This window comes from Hemicordylus capensis, chromosome 7 (assembly GCF_027244095.1).
Source record: "Hemicordylus capensis ecotype Gifberg chromosome 7, rHemCap1.1.pri, whole genome shotgun sequence".
NCBI classification, from domain to species: Eukaryota; Metazoa; Chordata; class Lepidosauria; order Squamata; family Cordylidae; genus Hemicordylus; species Hemicordylus capensis.
The window spans coordinates 27,696,728-27,719,011 of record NC_069663.1 but is presented as its reverse complement, the minus strand read 5'-3'; the positions used below and the strand labels follow the sequence as shown (position 1 = coordinate 27,719,011).

Genomic DNA, 22,284 nt, shown 5'->3' with positions numbered 1-22,284 from the left:
CTGGTGTTTTGAATTGATTTTATTCTACCTTAAATAAACAGACAACAACATCATATTGTGCTGGATATAACCATCACCCAAGGTGGCTCAAAGGACAAAATTTCTTCCCTCTTTTTAAACTCTTCTCACGGGAGTGTGAGATTTTTGTATTATACATTGCTGCTGCAAAGGCACATAATCGGTTACTGACAGTCCGAAAGCTGCATTTCCTGCTAGAATTCAAATGGGGTGAAACCCAGGAGGTCAGGATGCCAGAACTGAGTTTGGTCATCCCCAATTAGAGCGTCCTCCCACTCCCAATGACTAAGCCAGAAGTCGAGGGAAGAAACCTCAAACGAAAGCGGAGGCATCCTTCTAAATCCCTCTTTTGCTTCTGGCATTAGATCGTTTCACTTGGGGGGCACGGGTCATTATTCCTGGGTCCTGCCTGCCCCCTACAAGGAGTAAAGCAGAGCTATGTCTGTGTGTGAAGTGGCAAGGACAGGCTTCAAGAGGCCTCTTACTCCTTCTCAATAGCCACATCTGGCGAGTGGGGATCCAGCTGTTTCCTCCTGCAGATCTGTGCATAGGCAAAGAAAGAAATGGAGAGAGAGAAAGTAAGCACAGGCAGGAGGTTCAACAACAACAAATATTTATATACCGCTTTTCAACAAAAGTTTCCAAAGCGGTTTACACAGACAAATAATAAATAAATAAGATGGCTCCCTGCCCCCAAAGGGCTCACAATCTAAAAAGAAACGTAAGAGAGACACCAGCAACAGTCACTGGAGGGGTGGATGGGGCCAGTTACTCTCCCCCTGCTAAATAAAGAGAATCGCCATATAAAAACTTGGCCTCTTTGCCCAGTTAGCAGGGGAGTCAGGGTCCCCCTTACAAAACACAGCATGCAAGGCTTGTGGCCCTCCTTAAGGATGCCCAGGCCAGCTGTCCCTCCAGGACAAGGAGTCCCTGCCTTAAGACTTCAGGATGTCACATTCAAACCCTGCAGGGACTCAGCCTTGCTTGGCTTCTCAGCCCCAAGAGAGAGCCAAGCCCCTGAGCGTTGGCTGGGCTGCATTCTGGGTCTGGCTTACTGGCTGGTTACTTGCCTGCCCGGGCTGGCCAATGAAGGTCAGTTTGGTTTTCCTCTTTGGCTGCTGCTGGGGCTTCTGCTGCCGCTTGACCCGCCGCCGCCCGGTTCTTTGGGATTGCGAAGGGAAGGGCACGCACCCATGTGCTGCGGGAGTGCCCTGCAGAGCGAACAGAAGGGGAGGCGGCACAAAGGCGAGGTCACTGGAGCAGCTGAAACAAAACGGCCAGAGGCACACACTCCCCAGGCCAGAAACGGCCCCCAACCAGTGTCCCCTTGAAACAGGGATCTCCAGATGTTGTTCACTACAACTCCCAGCACCCCCAGCTGCAACAGCCTTTGGATGGGGATTCTGGGAGTTGTAGTCAACAACATCTGGGAATCCCTGTGCGAGGGAACACTGCCCCCCCCCCGCCCCCCGCAATGCCTTGACAGCGGTGGAGATGTTCTGGAACAGCAGTCCCAAGGGGCATGCAAATGAAGATTAAAAGCAAGAGTCAGCCTGGGGATTTTCTTGCATGGCCTGAACACTGCCAGCAATGCCAGGGCTGATCCAGTCCTCAGTATTGCCCTTTCAGGTGCTGCATGGATGTTTAATTAAAACGTTAATTCAACGCTTTCCCCCACCCAAAAGAGCAGCATGAAACAGCTCTGTAGGGGTTCACGGCATGACGATTATGCAAAAAGTTTCCCCAATAAAATAAAAAGCTTGGATAAACAAACCTTAAATAACCAAATCTCTTATTTAATCCAACCGTGTCGGGGTTCACGACCTCCCAGGGCAGCATTAGTGCTCACCTGCACCTCCGGCTTCTCCTGCCAGGCCTGGCCCAGCCAGCTCTCAACACGTTGGGGGTCAAACCCCAGCGGCTCTGTTGGGTGGCAACTCCCCTTCCGCCGTGGCAGAGTCTGTGGATGTTGGTCCCCATCTCGCTCCCTTGGCAGGGACTTGCCTATCGGAGAGAACAGTCAGAACCTGAAGATGAGGGTGGGAATCCCGACTCTAAAATGAAGCCTTGGTCCCCATGGGGCGGGTCCTGTATCCACTGTATCTCCAGCATTCCTCTCCTAGAATCATCTATTGCCCTTGATAGCAGGGGAATGCTTTCCGCATGGGGTGTGACTCCAGCAGAGAAAGTCCAAACATTTCGACCACAAAGAGGGTTTAATGTTTCACAACCCAAACAAAAGGCGGTCCTTTCCAAGGAATGCAGAGTGCAAAGCCCAACCAGTTCCAGTTTACTGTTCCCCACTTGGAGTCCCGTTCCTCTGCCAGCCTCTTCCTTGACAGTTAACTTCCAACAGGGTCAGCTTCTTGGGGTCCGAGATCCATGGAATTCTCCCCGTCTCCATCCCAGGGCCTAGCAACCGTTGCCAGGCTGACCTCACTAACCCCCAGACCAAGCAACATCTAAACACATAAATGATTCTTGATTAGTCCGTTCTTCACACTCTCGACCCCAGAATATTGGCTAGCAGTTAAGAATTAGTAGTCAAGGGATGGATTTGATTTAAAATTGGCATCAGTCTCAAGACAGAAGAGATGGAACACTCTGTTAACCAGGGAGAGGAAAAAGGGAGGAACCCAAGAGATGCTGAATGAGTCGATATTGTCTTTATTCCGTATAGCCTGACATGTTTCAAGCGCGTTCAAATCCAGCTGATGCAGGATTTAATTTCCAACAAGAGAACAAAGATACAGCATACTTGCCTCCGAGGAAGAGCAATGCCCAAACGCATCAGGCTATGCAGAATAAAGACAACATTAACTTATTCAGCAACTTTGGGTTTCTTTGCCTCTTTAAGTTCCTGGTGGGTTTGGGGTTTGTTTGTTTTGGGGGGGGTGTTTCTGTTTCCCACTTCTTTTTCCTTTTTAAACACTCAGTTAACCCTGCTAGCTAAGCAGGGAGTAACCTTTTAAAGTGGCGATTCTCTTATATTTAGCAGGGAGAGAGCAACTGACCCTATCCAGCCCCAGCACAGCATCCCTCCAGTGACTGTGGCTGGTGTCTACCTTCTGTTTCTTTTTAGATTGTGAGCCCTTTGGGGACAGGGGACAGTCTCATTTATTGTTTATCTTCCTACATAAAACACTTTGAGAACTTTTGTTGAACAGCGGTCTGTAAATCTCTGTCAAGAATGCCATGCATTTCCGGGGGGGGGGGGGGCGTGCAGGAGATCTTCCTGGCACCCAATCGCCCTAGACCTCAACAGCTGTGATCATGCCTGGACAGCCAGACTCAGACATTCACACCACACACTTCAGACAGCTGTGATGGGGAGAGGCAAACATCAACCAGTCATTTATTTTAGAAAGGGAAAGGGAAACCCTGAACAGGTAAGCTTGCTGACTTACCAGAATGACAGAGCTGCATTTCCTTGTTGGTTAAAAAGCCTTCCCACCCCTCTTGGAAGTCATTTTGCACCTGTTGGAAAATTGAAAAAGGAGAACATTGTGTGTAATATTCTCTCCCACCCTGCTCCACCATTCATGAGAGCTGTGCTGCCTGCAGGCTGGCCATTTGTCAGGGAGATGTGCATGGCTAACTGTGCAGACTGCAGGCAGCGCATGGGAACATAGGAAGCTGCCGTATACTGATGCGTCAGACCAGTGGTCTATCTAGCTCAGTAATGCCTTCACAAACTGGCAGCGGCTTCTCCCAGGTTGCAGCAGACAGGAGTCTCTCTCAGCCCTCTCTTGGAGACGCTGCCAGGGAGGGAACTTGGAACCTTGATACTCTTCCCAGAGCGGCTCCATCCCCTGAGTGGGGGAATCTCTTCCAGTGCAAACACTTCTAGTCTCCCATTCAAATGCAACCAGGGCAGACCCTGCTTAGCTAAGGGGACAAGTCATGCTGGCAACCACAAGACCAGCTCTCCTCTCCTATCTCTCATTAATGCTGGAGCTGGGTGGGATGGGAGGTTGAGGAGCAAACTGGACTCTGGGAAGCAGAGGCAGCTGTACCTCCTTTGCCTGCCCTCACCCCCCAGCTTGTTAGGATGAGCCACTCCTGGTTTGTGTGTGATGTTCCCCCAAAAGGCGGCGGGGGGGGGGGAAGGGAACTCAGAAGGCCAAATAAATCCAGGAGGCCTGTTTACATCTGTGAGCCATGACAGCTGAATGGCACCTCCATACACAGAAGCAGTCTACCTCTCCACACCCAGTGACGGAGACCTTCAAGCCCTGCTTGTGGGCTGTTTGAAACAGAACGCTGGGCGAGACGGATCTTGGTTCCAGCCAACCAGGTGATGCTTGCATTTAGACTCCCCACAAGGCCTCTGCCTCCCCATAATCTGACCCACGATGGAATCAGCAGCATTTCTGATTATATGCTCAAAGCAATACAGTTAAGACTGCAGTCCTAGCCGCATTTCCTGGGGTGTCAGTCCCACTGGATCAGGACTGGCTTGCTGCCAGCAAAATGCACCCCAAGACTGATTAGCCCAGTTCAAGACTGAACTGTAAATACAAAGCTTTTCTTTTCTACTCTGCTGGGAAGGGGGGAGGGGGGAGGGAGATATGGAGAGAGAGACTCTCACCTAGGCATGAATGCCAGAAAAAAAGTGAAGGTCTTGCACGAGCTTTGGAACAAAGTGCATTATGCATTCACCTGCACAGGAGCTACAGTCTTGGTCAGAGCTCTGCTTGGATCTCCAGTTCTGCAAGGCTGGTTTGAAAACACTCTGCTTTGATTTAGCAAGCTCAGCTCTTGCAAACAACCCCTCCCAGGAAAGTGCAATAAAATTTGAACTGTCCAGAAGGAAGGCAAGGTTTCAGAGTGGGAAGAATCTTCCGTTCAGGGAAGGATAGCTGGCAAGTCCGAGAACAAGGGTGGAAGGGAAAGGGGGTAGTTATCTGGTACAGAATGTCAACATTATTTCCCCCCTTTCAGGCCCTGGGATTAAGACCTCTCTCCTCGCCTGCCCTTCCCAGTACCTACAAATGAGTCTTCTTGGCTGCCACATCTCAGAGTCAAAGAACGGCACACCTGCCGAGAGGACCGTCTGCACCTCTGGCTAGGCTCCTCCCAGTGGCCCAAACCTGCAAGGTGGAAGAGAAGGTGAAGGGAATCCAAGTTCATTCCAAATTAACTCCTAAGAAAAACTTAGCAAGTTTCTAGTCCTTATGGGGGGGGAATGAGATGTGGTGAGCAAAACTCAAGAATTTTAGGGTGGGAATAGATGAGAATAGCGTGCTCTGCAGATCCTTCAAGGGGAGGAGGCAGAAATAAGTCACTCCTCTACACAGACCTGTGCTCCTCGCCCCACTTTCTACTCCTGGGGGTAGCAGACGTTGGCAAAATAAGGACAACAATAGTAGGCTGCATGGATTTTTAAACATTTGATATGTGGAAAAGGTGCCGTGATCAATCAGGCAGGTTTATATCTGCAAACAAGCGAAGAGGCAGATTTCCAATGATGGGGGGAATCCGTGCCCCCTCCGACAGAAAAAGCTGCACTGCGCAACTCTTAGCAATGCAGTGAAGCTGCCCACGCTAGATGCTTATGATTCTTGGCTTTCACTTTCCAAAAGGGTGTAGGTTTACTAGTCCTCATGAAGGCAACGATATCTGAAGGCACCACTAGATGGCTGCCGCTCCCGAGACCTGAGAGAAGGGCTAAGCCAGTGCTTAGGACTTGGAAACTGTGTTCAGGACCAGGGCTCACCATCTAGGTCAGGCCTGCTCAACTTTGGCCTTCCTGCAGATGTTGGCCTACAACTCCCATAATCCCTGGCTATTGGCCACGGCGGCTGGGGATTATTCATTCATTCATTCATTCAATTTCTATTTATTTGTTTGATTTGATTTCTATGCCACCCTTCCAGAAATGGCTCAGGGTGGTTTATACAGAGAAATAATAAATAAATAAGATGGCTCCCTGTCCCCAAAGGGCTCACAATCTAAGAAGAAACACAAGATCGACACCAGCAACAGCCACTGGAGGGGTGCTGTGCTGGGGGTGGAGAGGGCCAGTTACTCTCCCCCTGCTAAACACAGATAATCACCACGTTAAAAGGTGCCTTTTTGCCAAGTTGCACTTTTCCAAAAAATGGATCAGGGTGGTTTACAAACAAAATAAAAAACAACTGAAACCAGTTAACTATAGAAACAGAATAAAACCAATTAAACATTCAAACAGTTTAAAACCCTGGAAAACCAGGGCAAACGTTTAAAACCATTTAAAACAGTTTACATCAATTTAAAAACCCTGGAAGGTCAGGGAGCTGTAGTCCAAAAACAGCTGGGGAGGGCCAAAGTTGAGCAGGCCTGATCTAGACCCATACCCAAATTGTGTGTGTGGGGGGGAGTGAACCCCCAAGGGCATATGTCATCTCCTGGGCCTCATCTACCTGTGATGGCGCTGTAGTACGAGGAATCCTCCTCATCGTGCGAAGTGGATCCTCCTACGTCCACCGAAGGGTCCCATTCCAGATCCACAACTCCCACTAAATTGGGAGCCTGTCGCTTGCAACGGAGAAGAGCCGTCTTCGGGGTGGGTTGGCACCTTGGGCCATTAGGGGGCAAAGGCAGTCCCATTTCATGGTTCTCCACCAGCTCCAGGGAGTCTTCCGTGAAGCAGTCTGACTCCAAGTCACTCTCTTGATCCGACCACCACTTGCTCTCAAGCACCTGGAGGAAGGAGTTGGTCAGATCATAATAGGGTTGCCAGGTTCTGGCTTTCCAAATCTGGCTGCCTAATTTGCATACTATGTAAATTAGCTTGAAAATAACTTTTGAGCAGAATAGTGACTGCATGTTTTGCTCCGTAACTCCACTTCTACAAGGACTAGAGCTTAGCTTTAAAAAAACAACAACAAAAAGCTGAAATCTGGGGGAATCTGGGTGAAATCCGAAATTCCGGGGGACATGGAAACTCTAGATTATAAAAACATAAGAACAGTCCTGCTGGATCAGGCCCAAGGAGGCCCATCTAGTCCAGCATCCTGTTCCATCCATGCAGTAGCCCACAAGATGCTGCTGGAAGCCCACAGTCAGGAGTTGAGGGCATGCCCTCTCTCCTGCTGTTACTCCCTTGCAACTGGTACTCAGAGGCATTCTGAGGCTGCAGGTGGCCTATAGCCCTCCGACTAGTAGCCGCGAACAGACCTCTCCTCTGTGAAGTTATCCAAACCCCTCTTCAAGCCATCCAGGTTGTTGGCTGTCACCACATCTTGTAGCAGAGAATTCCACAAGTTGATTATGCATTATGTGAAAAAATACTTCTGATAGTTGGTCCTAAATTTCCCGGCAACCAGTTTCATGGGATGACCCCTGGTTCTAGTGTTATGTGAGAGGGAGAAGAATTTCTCTCTATCCACTTTCTCCACACCATGCATGGTTTTATAGACTTCTATCATGTCTCCCTGCAGTCGTCTTTTTTCTAAACTAAACAGCCCCAGGTGTTGTAGCCTTGCCTCCTAAGGAAGGTGCTCTAGGCCCCTGATCATCTGGGTTGCCCTCTTCTGCACCTTTTCCAGTTCTACAATGTCCTTTTTCAGATGTGGTGACCAGAACTGTACGCAGCATCTCCAGGTAGGGTTGGGAGAGAGTCCTGCCTGAAACCTTGGAGAAGCCGCTGCCAGTCTGTGAAGACGATACTGAGCTAGATGGTACATTGATCTGTGATTGTAATAAACTGAATCGACTGAGCTCGATGGACCAAGGGTCTGAGCCGGTACCTGGCTGCTTCCTTGTCTCTACGTACCAGCCAGATGCTTCCCAGGCGCCAGTGGAAGCGGAACACCCTGTGGAAAACCTCCTGGCAGACGCAGCTCAAGTCCTGCAGCTCTTCCTCCAGCATCTCGGCATCCTCAGGCTGGCTCTTCTGGATCAAGCGTTCCCCATGCACCAGCAACCGGTCCACACGCTCGGCATTGGCTTGCACGTCTTGCTTGAACTCCTGGACACCAGGGACAGAGGCGGAGCAGGGTCAGGACTCAACACTGCTCCCACAGATCCTTTGCTGAATTCAGAACCACCCTCACATCTGATCTACTGTCATGTCTGTGGATGCTTGGATCCCGCACATTTGCTGGGCCCGAACACCAGAGCTGATACCCAACATGGATGTAAAAAATAATCATCAAGTTTCTAGCCCTCATGAGAAGCCTTGAAAACCTTGGCAGAAATATGCTGTGGTTAATTCCTGCAAAGGCTAACCCTAACCCCAAAAGATCAAGCCTGCTTGGAACCACATACTTTGCCTACATCATCCCACACCTGTGGGGATGGACAGGGGTCAGGGTTGTGAATCCTGAGCAGAACAATAACTATTAAAAAATATATATATCTGCAGAGTAACCAAGAAAAGTAACCAAGAAAATCTGCAAAGTGCCAAGAAAAGCAGAGTTCTGCACCCTGTTTTAATTAACTAAATTTGCGTATATTACAGTATTCTGATGTTTAAGTGGAATTAGACAGAATTCTGGATTACCATGCTTGGAACCTTGATATTTACTGGTGTTCACTTAATACACAGCCCATCTAAACCAGAGTTGAAAAGGAGAACAGAAAGAGTTAAGGATTCCAGGAAGCACTCCTAATTTGCACACGATTACCTAGAGACAACCTGAGACTTTGTATGTAAACAGACTAGCAGGTGCATGCAGGCCCCACCCTGTCAGGCTCCAATAGCAGGTGGGCCTTTTTCTGCCACAGAGTTCACTTTAAAAAAAAAAAGTTGATTGATTTTAACTGATTATAACATGAGCATAGAAAGGAAAACAATGTATGACTCCCAATACAACAAAGCAGCAATATGCCACGATTACATCTTAAACCGAACCTATCAAAACAAACAGCAGCACGTTGCCCTGAATTTTATTATAAATAAAGGGAGTTCAGTTATGAATGGAATCCCTCTCTGGATTCCTTCCTTCCTTTTACTTTGGTCAATTTAAAAATAATTGTCAATTTAACAAAGGACACTCTATCCACATTTTATTCAACCAGTCCAGTTATGTTGGGGGATCAGGGTTCTTCCCTTTTTTTCTTGCAATAATCCAGAGGTCCCAAAACCTCGTTTTCATTTCCCCAGAAAATTCTGAGCTAAGATGCCCCAACAGTGCAATGCATCCTTTGGGGAATGATCTTGTAGGTAATTTGCATCCTAGCTGCTTCTGCTCCAGCACACCCTCCTACTCTGCTTTACCTGTAGCTGCATCATTTTCTCCAGCAAGGTGCCTCCCGAGAAGTGCTCCACGCCTGTGAGTCGGAGATCCAGTTCCATCAGCCATACCCGGATGGTCTCGGTCTCCAATTCAAACTCTTCCTGTTGGCTCACAAAATGCTGAGGGAGGGAGGGAGGGAGGGAGGGAGAAGCAACAGCAAATCAAAGAGGGCTCCCCAGGACCCAAAGCTACCTGGACAAGCCCTCAAGCAGCTCCTTAAAAACGGTGTGCATGTATTATTCAAGTGACAAACACCAGAGGGTGCTGCCACACAGTTCCCAACCATCTGCCTGAAATGGAGTCTCTAGTGTGGGATTGGGATGAGAGAAAATGGTTAGACCAGAAGTTCCAGTGCATTCTTTCCTGATGCACCGATCAGGGCTCAGCACTTCACTGCCTTTTAAATGGGTACTTAAAAATTTAAATTTCCTAAAAAAAAAAATTTAACCCCCCCCCCCACCCCGCATCATTCAAGAATGGACAAAAAGCTGATTGGTTGATTGATGAAGTGCCTCAAGTTGGTGCTGAGTCTAAACGACCCCAGAGATCGATTCTCTCCAGGATGGTCTGTCTTCAACTTGGCCTTGAAGGTCTCTCCGTGGGGCATTCACGGCTGCCGTATTCGAGTCCACTGCTGTCGTAATCGGGGGGGGGGGGGGGCAGGGGACGATGGACTACAAAACCCTATTCTCACATTTTTCAACCTATCCTCCTGCTTGGAGAAGACAGATATGTCAAAACAGAAGGTTGAAATGTAAGGCCATGAGCCAAGATGGCTTGGAAAGGAAAGGAGACAAATCTGTGAAGGAGGACTCTCGAGAGCGATTAGTCACCACCCTGGCCAAATGGAGCCTCCCTATCCAGAAGCAGTATACCTTCAATCAGTGGATGAAGGGCACCTGCCTTTATGCCTCGCTGGTAGGCTTCCTAGAGGCATCCCTCTGGGAAGGAAGATGCCCCTTAGGTGGACGCTGGGCTCAGTCCGGCAGGGCTGCCCTTGAATTCCCACTCCATCCAGGTTTCCTCCTCACCCCTGCCTCGGCCCGCATTAGGGCTCACCTTCAGCCTCTTGTAAATGGCCGCTGTCCGGGTGCGCAGGTCATCCCAGCGCTGGTTGATTTCCTGGACTGCGGATCTGAGCTGTGGGCCGAGGGCGCTGCCACTCCTGGCCAGCTGACGGAGTTGCCGGCTCAAGGACTCCAGAGGCCACAGATGCTCCCAGACCTGCCTCTGGAGCGCCTAAAAGGAAGCAGCAAGCACGGGAGGCGGGGGCGGCAGCGGGACGGGGTCCAGGCCAAAGGCTCCGTCCCCCAAAGCGGCACCAGCCCCCAGTGACAGCCAGCGGGAGGAGCTCAGCCACTTTTCAGAAGCAGCCGCTCCGGAGCCCTTTGCAGACATGCTGGCCGGTGGGGGGGGGGTGCAGCTGGTGCTGAGCGCACTTGGCTTGGATCGATTTCCCGGGTGGGACTGACACCCTGCTTTCCCCTGACAAAGAACATCCAAGGCCGCTCCCAGTGTTTAAGGCGAGGGGGCCCTCCGAGGTCAGCATCAAGCAACCAAACCACGAACACACCAGCAGCACCCAGCTAAAATATTCGGGAGGAGCATCATGGTCACCCAGAAGACGAGCCTCGTGCCCACCTTTCAGAACATCCACTGCGGCATGTGTTAGCCAGTAGGGGCTTGTCCTGATGAGCTGGGGGTGGGCACCGGGCGAGGCACAGCTGCTTCTGGCTCCGAGCCGCTCCTCTCTCCCCCGTCCCATCACGCCCTGGCATTACTGAGAGCCCTGCTGCCTGCAGGCTGGTCATTTGTCAGGTAGAGCTGCGTGGGCTCGGCACTCGACCTGATGAATGGCCGGCCTGCAGGCAGCAGGGCTCTCAACGTTGGGGTGGGCAGGGTAGAATGGGCGAGAGGGGGTGGTGCAACCAGGGTTGCCAGGAACCAGAGGTAGCTGCCTCCCCGCTTGCCCCCCCCCCACCGGCTCATGAGGATAAGCAGCTGCTGCTATCAGCTGCTCACCAGTCCAAGCCCTCCAAGTGGCACGCCATGGGGAGGAGGAGGTTCCAGGCAGGGCCAGCTCTGAAGAAGAAGGAGGCCAGTCCCTGCTTGGGCGTTTCCATTAAGCACAGGTGTGTCTCCCCGGGAGAGACCTCAATCCCAGGAAGGGGTCCGTTTCAGCTCTCCAGCCCTGGCCCAGAGTCAAGAGGGCTGGCTCTGCGTATTGTGAATCTCTGAGCAAAGCATTCTCGGCTTCTCTCTCTCTCAAAAGCTGGAAATTCACACAAGGGTTTGGTGGCGGGTGGGAGGAGGAGAACAAAGCGGCCTTCTCTTCCCCACCTGCTTCCTCCCCGGGAAGCCGGCCCACCGGCTCTAAATGCCTCGCTTGTCTGACTTGTTGTTTTTGGCCCCTCGCTGCTCCTTCCGAGATAAAACGGGCCAAAATAGTTCTGGTGAATCCCGAGCACTTGGGGAGTTGAGGAAGAGGGCACCTTGGCCGCTCGGGAAGAGCCGGCTGGTCTGGTGGGAGCCAGCATGACTTGTCCCCTGAGCTAAGCAGGGTCCCACCCTGGTTGCATATGGATGGGAGACTTGATGTGTGAGCACTGGAAGAGATTCCCCTTAGTAGGGGATGGAGCCGCTCTGGGAAGAGCAGAAGGCTCCCAGTTCCCTCCCTGGCAGCATCTCCAAGAGAGGGCTGAGAAGGAGACTCCTGCCTGCAACCCGGGAGAAGCCGCTGCCAGTCTGTGAAGACAATCCTGAGCTAGATAGACCAAGGGTCTGACTCAGTATACGGCAGCTTCCTGTGTTCCTTACCTCAAACCTCTGCAGCTCTTTCTTGGAATGGGCAAAGGAGACCTGTGAGGACTCGGGGGAGGCCGCGGTTGCCTCGGCAGCAGAGAGCCAGTCCTGGAAACGGAAGAGCCAGTCTTGGAAGGTCTCCTGCCGCCGCCACACCTGCTCCTCCCTGGCACGGGGACAGGAATCGGTTGGGCAGTGCACAAAGCAGCGAGAGAGCCGGCTGCACAAGAGGACCCCCAGGCTGGCAAACCCCCCACCCCCACTGAATGGCCACCTCCCGGCTCAGAGGCAGGATGTCGCCTTGTCTCAATACCAGCTGCAGGGGAGCAAGAGCAGAGGAGTGGGGGGCAGGCCCTCCCCTCTTGCCTGGGGGCTTCTCAGGGGCAGCTGAGTGGGGGCACCGTGGGAAACAGGACGCTGGACTAGAGAGGCCTCATGTCCCCCGAGTCTGGATCCAACCAGGGCCGCCCAGAGTCCAAAGCCTGGCCTGGCCTCTCCTGCTCCGCGTGAAATGATTCCTGGAGATCCCCGCCCTAATATTTTCCACGTCAAGCCATTCAGAGCGCCAGGGTTGCTATCCATACCTGGAGATCGATACCGATTCCTGGAGACTCCGGCCCAATCCTGGAGAGCTGGCAACCCTGATGCTCAGCCACATACCTGCCTACTATGCTCACTCAAGTTCACGCTGAGGGTCATAAGGACAGCCCTGCTGGATCAGGCCCAAGGAAGCCCCTCTAGTCCAGCATCCTGTTTCGCACAGTGGCCCACCAGATGCCGCTGGCAGCCACAGGCAGGAGTTGAGGGCGTGCCATCCTCTCTCCTGCTGTTGCTCCCCTGCAACTGGTATCGAGAAGCATATTGATTTGTTTTTTCAACTTATTTTTCTACTGCCCGAAACTTACATCTCTGGGCGGTTTACAACAACAAGATAAAAACAAAAGTAAAACATTAGTTAAAAACAAAAACAAGAAATTTTAAACACAACAATTTAAAATGTTTAAAACAAAACAACATTAAAAACAACCAAAACCATCTCAGTTAAAAATATCTTGCCTCTGAGGCTGGCCTATGGCCACCAGACTAGTGGCCACTTATAGACTTGCCCTCCGTGAATTTATCTAAACCCCTCTTAAAGCCATCCAGGCTGTTGGCTGTCACCACATCACGTGGCAGAGAATTCCACAGGTCACGGATGTGTTGTCCCAGACGTGAGCTACTTGAGAAAACCCGGCTTGAGCTGACTCTCGGCCACGTGGCTCAGCAGCCCACATGGGGAGGAGAGTTGGTCTTGCGGTGGTGAGCACGAATGGTTCCCTTTGCTAAGCAGGGTCTGCCCTGGTTTGCATTTGGATGGGTGACTGCATGTGAGCACTGTCAGATATTCTTCTTGAGGGAAGGGGCTCAGTGGTACAGCCCCTGCTTGGCATGCAGAAGATTTGTTTGATGGTTTTTCATATTTGTAGATCACCTCAAACTCCTGTCTTCTGGTAAGATCCCAGTTTCATTCGCTGGCAGCACATCCAGGCAGGGATGTGCACGGAACCGGATGGGGGAAGTTCAAAGGCAGTGGGGTGGTGGTCTGACTTTAGGGGCGGGGGAGGGTGCACCTACCCCTCCCTCCACTTTTCCCCCATAGGCGCTCTGTTATCAAAGGCTCCTTCGGGGGGGGGCATACTTCCCTGCCACCCCTTCTCCTCTTTGCCTGCAAGGACCAGGAAGTACCTGGCGCCCGTGTGCATGTCACGCTTGCGCACATGGGCACCAGGTACTTCCTGGCACTTCCAGGCAAAGAGGAGACGGGGCGGCAGGGAGATATGCTGCTGCCAGAGGTGCACCTAGGTAACATTGGAGCCTGGACCTAAAGGCCTTTGAAGACCCCCCTCTCCTGCAAATTAAGCATCCTCATGCTCGGCAGGGCGACCACACCACCCAGGACAGACTAAAGAGGATTTGAGGGCCCCCAGGGGCTGTGGAGGACCTGGACTTTGGCCCCGAAGTCCCTGGGCAAGACCGCCTCTGGCTGCCACCCCGAAGGAGCCTTTGATAACGGAGTGCCGGGGTTAAGTGCATCCTCTCCACCCTTAAAGTCAGACCACCCCCCGCCTTCGAACCGGCCGAACCACCGGTTGTTCGAACCGGTTCAGAAGCCTCCAAACGGGTTCGTGCACATCCCTCTCTCCAGGTATGGCTGGGAGAGACTCCTGCCTGAAACCTTGGAGAACCACTGCCAGTCAGCGCAGACCATGCTAAGTGAGATGGGCGGAGGGTCTGACTCCGTATCAGGCAGCTTCCTACCCTCCACAGTGCAACAGGCCCTCTCACCTGATCTGCTTCTCCACGGACTTTGTGCACAGGTTACAAACAGCCACTCCTGGCGGCACCAGCTGCTCCACAAAAGGGCCGACGAGCCGAGAGCATCTGCAATTGTCCCGAGGAGGATCCAGGGGGAGATCATCCCCACGTGAGCAAACTCCCTGCATCCCAGAGCCTTGCGATTGCCTCAGTCCTTGGCAGAGGATGCGTCGGGCCTCTCTGGGAGTTTGCAGATCGCCCAGGAAACCATCAGTGCTACGTGACGCACCATTCACAGAGCGAGCTCCAAGCAACCTTTAATCCTGCCTGGGGAGAAGGAGAGTTTCTTTTTAGGACAAAGTAGATCAAGCCAGTGGTAGGTCCTGAGCCAGACAGACAAGAGCCAGCATGGGGTGGTCGTTGGAGTGCTGGGCCAGGAGGACCAGAGAGAACCGAGTTCAAGTCCCCAGGCAGCCACAGAACTCACTGGGTGACTCTGGGCAGTCACTTCTCTCTCAGCCCGCCCTACCCTACAGGGTGGTTGTAAGAAACAAAACATAAACATGTACACTACTCCGGGGTCAAATGCAAAAGCAAAACAACCTGAAAACTAAAGCACAGTGGTCTGATCAACAGTAACGGAAGCCCATTTGAAAGGGGAGACAAGGGGGCTCACCAGGATGACATTTCTGCCCACGGGCGGGTCCAGCACTGGCATGAACGATGCAATAAGAAAGTGCTCTGCAGATGAGCAGAGTGCATTTCTCCAACCACTGCATATCCCCGACACATCTGAGCAGGGGGGACGGGGGGGGTCCCAAGCAATTGTGGTGTGCTGCTTCGCCCCACCGCCCAGTGCAGGGGGGGGGAGCCACAATTCCAAAACGGAAGCTGCAGGCTCAGAAAGAAGTGCCACGAGGAGGGGAGGTTGCCACCAGGCGGCTCTTCTCTCCTGCTGCTTCTGGCAGGGAGAGCGAGGGAAGGACCTCCTCCAAGGCAAAGCTTGCAGGGCTCCGAGCGGTTCCCAAGCTGGCTGCCATCTTGCCGGAACCCCAAGAACCGACCGCCTGAGGCCAGGGCCTGCCCCGCCTCGCCTCACGAAAGGGCCGGAGAGGCCTTGATGCTTCCTGCAGAGCTGTCTCCTCGGCACTAGGCGTAGCCCCCGCATCGGGGACCTCTCCACCTCTCCAGGAGGGCCCGCCCAAGAGGCAAGCCCCCTCTGGGGAGGAATGAAACCTGGGGAGGGCAGCAGGCTGCTGGCTCGTGGCAGAGAGTGGAAGCCCACCAAGGGCCAGGCATTCTGCCCCGCTTGGGACAGACACGGACACACGCCCCACTGCCCGGCTCCTTGCTGAGGAGGAGCCATTTCACGGCCGCTTATCTTCCCCTCCGCAAACACACACCTGAAGGTTTATTGCCCCGGGAGCCCATAAAGAAAAATGCCGATTGAGTATTTTCCACGCCACCTGCTCAACTGACAGCGCGAAGAGAAGGCAGAAGCTGCCCTGGGAGGAGCCTGCAGCCCAAGCGGTCCAGCCTCCTTGTTGACGGCCCGTTTCCATACAGAGAGAACGAGTCGTACATGCACAAGAAGCCGTCCCACTTGGCCCCAAAGTTCCGTTTCCCCCCAGCTCCTGGCACAAGGGCAGGCTGCAGTGACTCACTGAAACGCCCTCTGCACATGATCAGAGGCACTCTGTTATTGCTGTGTTCCAGAAATGCGCCCAAGAAGTCCTAATCTCAGATTAAGCCCTGACTCTCCTTAAGGTGCAAGGATGCAATTCACCCTCACTGTGCCAGACAGCCCCCCTTGCAAGAATTAAGCCACACATGGGGAACACGAGGGCCCTCCTGGAGAGCGAGGCCCTCTACCCCATGGTGGTGGGCCTCTTCCTTAGCCCCAGATGCAGGGGCTACTCCTAGTGCTGAGGACACAGCCTTGCATGAGGAAAGGAGTTGCATGCAACAAGCGACTTCTCCTCCGGGGAATCGTTCCATAGTCTCATGCTGCAGACAGCTCAGGTGAGTGAGCCAGCTCACATGTGACAACGAAACTGGACTTGATGCTTCCTGCAGAGCTGTAGCACTAGGCGTAGCCCCTGCATCTGGGACCTCTCCACCTCTCCAGGAGGGCCCACACCAAACCCCCCCCGCCCCCCCCCCCCCACACATTCACCTGGAATTTTCTCTCTCCTGGCTTTTAGCATCTATCTCCTCCGGGATGGAGAGGTGCATTCACATATCGGTCAAATTTACCCCAAAGTCCCTGCGAGCTATCTTCACGCATGACTCAGGGTTTTCATTGCGTGTTACAAGTGTAGCCCGGTTTATATCTGGAGTAAATAAATAAATACATACTTTTTGTGTCAGTTTTTGGAGGCAACTTTGGACTCACAGTAAAGCCCTGCAGAAAACCTGTGCTAAACCTTGGCTGTCTGGGAAAGCTCCTGGGATACAGGTCGGCTTGAGCTAAATCAAGGGCCTGTTTAAAGTGCTCTTAGCATTTCAAAAACCTACTCGTAAGGTTCCTTGACTTGCACCCTTCCCACTAGTCTTAAAAAACAAAAAAGCCTTCTCTTGTAAATTGTATTTAATATGCTTTTCAACTAAGGCACTCTTTTAGTCATCCTTTCCCCTGTTCTTGGAGCCGTCTCTCTTGTTGGATGCCAGCACCTTCTTGCTGTCTCCCTTGGAATAAAAAAAAATATGCTGGAGGGTCATAGGAACACAGGAAGCTGCTTCCTATTGAGTCAGATCACTGGTCCATCTAGCTCACTATTGCCTACACAGACTGGCAGCGGCTTCTCCAAGGTTGTAGGCAGGAGTCTCTCTGGGAGATGCCAGGGAGGGAACTTGAAATATATGAATATACCTACAGAGCACCTCACTCCACTGGTTGGTGCTTTGCAGGAAGCAAGAAATCACCCAAGAATCTGGCCACAAATCCTCTACGATACACAAGAGTCTTACCAGACAAATCAATGTAGAAAGTTGTCACTGAAAAATGTTTCCTGAAGGAAGACACAAAACTGTCCACAAATCGTTCAGTACCAGAGATGGAAAGCCCAAACAAGTATCTCTCTCTCTCTCTCTCTCTCTCTCTCTCATCTCCACCCTTGGCAATTTGGTTAGAAGATTTGCCACCCTTCAGCTGTACCCATGTTTCGCCAGGCTGTTCCTGGAAAGGAAGGAAGCAAGATCACTAGGCAAACAATATTAATCCTCTTCCCAAATGAGGAGGCAGAGTAAATAGCAACGCCGGGTTTCTTTCTTTCTTTCCTAAAATGGCTTCACTCTCAAGTTGCAAATGTCACCTTAGGTGCTGGATTGGAGGTGGGCAGGATGCCGTTACCAATGGCCCCAAAGAAAAGAGGAGAGAGATGTGATCCCTTTGTTAGAAGAAAAGGCCAGAAAAGGATAACTGTTGCAGGAGAAGCTGTTGAGCAGGATTATCAAAAGGCACAAAGAACAGTGTGCATTACATTCTCACGGAACCTGTTCCAAAAGCTCAGAATTTAGCTCAACTGCTACCGTGTAGTTCTTCTGTCTGCTTCTCTTGAAGGAAATAAACTAGAGTTGCTTACCCAATTAAAGAAAGCTTAGTCGATTCATCCTATTTGTTTTAATCAATCAAATCTGCATATTACTAAATCAATTGTTTTGAGGGGGGGATCATCAAACAAGGTGCATCTTGGGAGAGGCATTCCCTCCCCGTGCAAGAGTGAAGGTGGAATGCTTCTTCCATCTTGCACAGGATGGAATGCCTCTCAGAAGATATTATAGGTACTTTATTTTCAATACAAGCTTTCAAAAGTATTGCCTGATTAATCAGAGGTGCCTTTTCAGTGGATTTAAAAGGGGTTTAAGTCGATCAAATTAAAGGTTACAGTTCTAAAATAAATCTGTTTTCCTACCAACTCTTTGATCAGGCTAACAAAATTCTAACTTTTGAAGGCCTGCTTGTGAGAAGCAGGATGTGGCTCTCCAAAAATATATAGAATTAAACAACAGCCCTGAAATCCAAAGCTTAATTTGAAATGATGTTCATTAGAGTTCATCCTCAAACTTGTTTGCAGAGCCAGGATTCAGCAGTAGACGTCATGTGGTTAAAAAAAGAGGGTGCCTCTGTGCATGTGCAGAGTGAATTCATCTTCATGAATACATAGTCTACAATAAGGAGGCCGAGTGTGTAGGTCAGAGATTGCAGTATTCACATAGGTTTGCACCCATCCTGGCATCTCCCTGTCTCATTTTTAAGAAGTTAGGCACTGCCAGAATTTAACACATCCTAACAGTATAAAATAGGAAGGTATTGAGGAAAAACAGGCTCCTGCCTGCCTAAAAACCCTTTGCCCTAATTCTGGGTGTGTGGAGTTGTTTGTAGATCCTTAGGGGAGTAAAAAGGCACACTCTGCGCATTCTCAGTTGCACTCTTGCCACTATTAATAGTACTCAAAACAGGTTCCAAGGCAGAGACTCTAGTTCAAAATGAAGTGCGATCTGGCTAGAGGAACGTTTTCAACGTGCGTGTTCGGCAGCAAGAAGTCCTTTCGAACTGGGCCAACCAGCTGCCCTTTTAGGCTCTGAACAAAACGCTGTGTCCCAGCAGTGCCCTGCCTTATCTGCCCCTCGTGCCTTTCCAAATATTGCAAATATTCCCTTTGCAGCAAAGACAAACACTGTGCTCCTCTCCTGGCGGTTGCAGAATTATTCCTGCCCCAGAGCAAACAGCTCCGTCCCCCCAGGCCGTCTCTGGCATCCTCCACCAGCAGACTTGGCGGAGAAGCCTGGGGATCCTGCCATTGGTCTGCTTGCTTCTTGGCACGGCATTGAGCTTCATTATTTATTATGATTATTTATTCAATTTCTATACCGCCCTTCCAAAAATGGTGCAGGGTGGTTTACACAAATAAGATGGAACCCTGTCCCCAAAGGGCTCATGATCTAAAAAGAAACAAGGTAGACACCAACAACAACCACTGGAGGTAACTGTGCTGGGGGTGGCTATTGCTTACAAACAGAGGAAGCTGTCACATACTGAGTCAGACCATCGGTCCATCTAGCTCAGTATTGTCTTCACAGACTGGCAGCGTCTTCTCCAAGCTTGCAGGCAGGAATCTCTCTCAGCCCTGTCCTGGAGATGCTGCCAAGGAGGGAACTGGGAACCTCTCAGATGCTCTTCCCAGAGCAGCTCCATCCCCTACTAAGGGGAATCTCTTCCAGTGCTCACACTTCTAGTCTCCCTTTCATATGCAACCAGGGCAGACCCTGCTTAGCTAAGGGGACAAGTCATGCTTGCTCCCACCAGACCAGCAGGGCTGAATCTGAGCCAGAGTTGCATGCAAGAGCGTGTTTCCAGGTGTTTGTGTAGCAAGAGTAGAACAGCCTCTGAGCGTGCTCAGAGTGCATTCATCCACCCCACCCCCACCCCTACTCTTTTCTCCACAGGTGGCCCAGGGACAAGAGATTATTTTGCCCTCTCAGTCCCAACATTAAGCAGCCCAGTTACCAGGAGAAAGATATTGTTTGGTTGGTCATGAGGAGAAAGGGAAAGGGGTTATCATGGGAAGCTACCTTTCTACCAAGTCAGAGCATTGACTCACCTATCTCAGGACTGCCTACTCTGACCGGCAGCAGCAGCTCCCTGGGTTTTATAGGGAGTCTTTCCCAGCCCTACCTGGATAAGTTGCCAGGAACAGAAACTGGGGCCTTCTGCATGCCAGCCACGAGCTGCACCACTGAGCGAGAGCCCCGAACCCACTGGATCCTTCCCATACTGGAGAAGGCACCACCACAGGCTGATCAAACAGGGCACTTCTGGCCACGCCTTGAAACTCCGGCGGCAGAAAGAGGTGGCTTGCTGCTCCCTGCCAGGATTCTTGAGCCACTTGCGCCTGCTCTGCTCCCGTCCCCAGAGCGGTTGCCTCCTCGGGCCTCCCACCCCCTCAGCAGAGGCCGTGCCGCACCTTCAGGAACACCAAGCAAAGTTCCAAGCCGGTCAGCCACCATCAGGCCCTCCTAGGCTCGGGAAACAGAGGCGAGAGCCTGAACAAGTCAGGGCACTGCTTCAGAGAGCCACCGCGAAAGCCAGCCACTTCCCCAACGGCCCCTGGCAAAAGCCTCGCCGCGTCTAATAAGCAGCTTGCAAAACAGTCAAGAGTCTGGCCAGTTTCTGCACACACTCAAGAGTGGAAATGAGTTTGTCGAAGCGGAGGAGGAGGCTGGGATTGTGGGTGTGAAGGAGGCTTGGATCGTGTCCTGTGTCTTGAACGTCTCCCGCCCTGCAGAACTCCCTGCCTGGAAAGCGAGCGTGGCTCCGCTCCAGAAATGGCTGCCCAATGCCTTAGAGTCATCATAAAGAGAATGCCCTCGAGCATGCACAGAGTGCATTTCATTTGTCATCACAGCCCATCTGCACTTTGGGAGATAATCTGGGTCCAGGTGCCTTTGGGAGACACTGGAGGAAGTGCAAGCGATATTTGCAAGGTTAATAAACAGGACTTGCTACCCATTGCTAGAAGGCCGCCTTTCATCCTGGATTTCCGTGCCCATCTTTAAAAGCAGCCAGTCCCCCCACAGCAACGCCCCAGATATACAAAGGGTCCTGCTGGACCAGAGCCAGAGTCCATTGCCCTGCTGTTGCTGCACACAGAGGCTTCTGGGAAGCCCACGACGTGGCGGGCACAAGGGCGGCTTCCTGGCCGCCACCACCAGCAACTGGCCTTCCAAGGCACAGGCGCCCCATGCTGCTGCTGAGCCCCCATCAGATGGGAGACAACAATGGGAAACAGTGTGACAGCATCGGCCAGCGTGGTGTAGTGGTGAGAGTGCTGGACTAGGACCGGGGAGACCGGAGTTCAAATCCCCCTTCAGCCATGAGACTAGCTGGGTGACTCTGGGCCAGTCACTTCTCTTTTTCAGCCTAACCTACTTCACAGGGTTGTTGCGAAAGAGAAACTTATGTAGTACACCGCTCTGGGCTCCTTGGAGGAAGAGCGGGCTATAAATGTAATAATACTAATAATCATAATCGGGGTCCCCTGTTCTAAGGTAGACTGCTGCTGCTGCTGCTGCTGCTGCTGGAACCCAGACGGGGAGCTGAAGAAGCGGTCTCGAACACCATCTCTTCGGCAAACTTTACAGGCAAGCCTGCCGGCCACTTTGGCGGAGGAGCGGGGTGGCGGCAGCAGCAGACCCGGTGCAGATCGAATCGGCAGGAGAGACGCGGCGGGGGTCCTCCCGCCCCCCCCCGCCCCGGCAGGTGGGCAGCGGAAGCTTGCAGCATCCCGGGCTTCTTCGAGGGGCCCAGGGCCGCGCGCTGGCCTCCTCTCCTCCGCCCCCCACCCCGGGCAGGGCTCCCCAGCCGCGCCTCCCCCCGAGAGGCGCACTCCCCGCCTCGCCCCACTCACCCGCCGGGCTTGGCTCTCCGTCGGCGGCGGCACTGGCTGCGCTGCGCTGCGCTGCAGTCCTCTGGCTGGGCATCGCCGCGGCCGCCTGACCTTTCGCGCCTGTCAATCATTAAGCCGCCGCCGCCGCCGCGCGCTAAAGCCAGCAGCGCCCCCGCGGCTGCAGCCAGGCCGGCCCCCTCGTCGCCCCGGATGCCCGAGGAGGAGCAGGGGAGCAGCGGCTGCCTCCTCCCGCGCGGCGGCACAAGGAGGAGCGAGCCCGCCCGGCGCGCAGAGGGGCGGCTGCCTGCCGGCCAGGTAACGCGAGGCTCCCGCTGCTGCAGCGGCAACGAGGCCCGGCCCAGCCCAGCCCAGCCCGGCCCCCTGCCAGCTGCTGCTGCTCCCTCGCAGCTGCACGGGCCGAGCACCCCCACCTGCGGCTGCTTCGCGGAAACATCCGGGCCGCCCTGCCCCGACGACCGGGAGGCTGCTTGCCGGTTGTTATCATTGGGACTCCCCCAGAAAGGGCCGTCTGGCGCTGGTTGTGTTGCAGGCTGAGT

General features: G+C 52.6%; 1 protein-coding gene and 1 long non-coding RNA gene across 7 annotated transcripts in view; one reads left to right on the top strand and one right to left on the bottom strand.

The window, feature by feature from the left end:
• LOC128333325 (uncharacterized) overlaps positions 1 to 8,505 on the top strand; it is an 11,539-nt gene extending 3,034 nt beyond the window's left edge. The window contains exon 2 of the long non-coding RNA XR_008310911.1: positions 7,572 to 8,505. This is a non-coding gene — a long non-coding RNA (uncharacterized LOC128333325). The remainder of the gene's footprint in view (positions 1 to 7,571) is intronic.
• LOC128333320 (nesprin-2-like) overlaps positions 1 to 22,284 on the bottom strand; it is a 23,495-nt gene extending 1,211 nt beyond the window's left edge. Inside the window, exons 1-13 of one of the 6 annotated variants that reach the window (XM_053268714.1) lie at positions 22,159 to 22,284; positions 17,310 to 17,517; positions 14,370 to 14,666; positions 12,060 to 12,210; positions 10,302 to 10,481; positions 9,224 to 9,361; positions 7,778 to 7,972; positions 6,423 to 6,702; positions 5,011 to 5,111; positions 3,426 to 3,495; positions 1,868 to 2,022; positions 1,089 to 1,229; positions 504 to 559 (exon numbers count right to left, since the gene is read on the bottom strand). In XM_053268714.1, coding sequence (XP_053124689.1) covers positions 504 to 559; positions 1,089 to 1,229; positions 1,868 to 2,022; positions 3,426 to 3,495; positions 5,011 to 5,111; positions 6,423 to 6,702; positions 7,778 to 7,972; positions 9,224 to 9,361; positions 10,302 to 10,481; positions 12,060 to 12,210; positions 14,370 to 14,527 — 1,625 coding nt within the window. In that variant the 5' untranslated portion in view covers positions 14,528 to 14,666; positions 17,310 to 17,517; positions 22,159 to 22,284. Of the gene's footprint in view, position 1; positions 560 to 1,088; positions 1,230 to 1,867; positions 2,023 to 3,425; positions 3,496 to 5,010; positions 5,112 to 6,422; positions 6,703 to 7,777; positions 7,973 to 9,223; positions 9,362 to 10,301; positions 10,482 to 12,059; positions 12,211 to 14,369; positions 14,667 to 17,309; positions 17,518 to 21,748; positions 22,102 to 22,158 lie in introns of those variants that run through there. The other 5 variants (XM_053268715.1, XM_053268717.1, XM_053268713.1 and 2 more) reach the window with 5 other exon arrangements.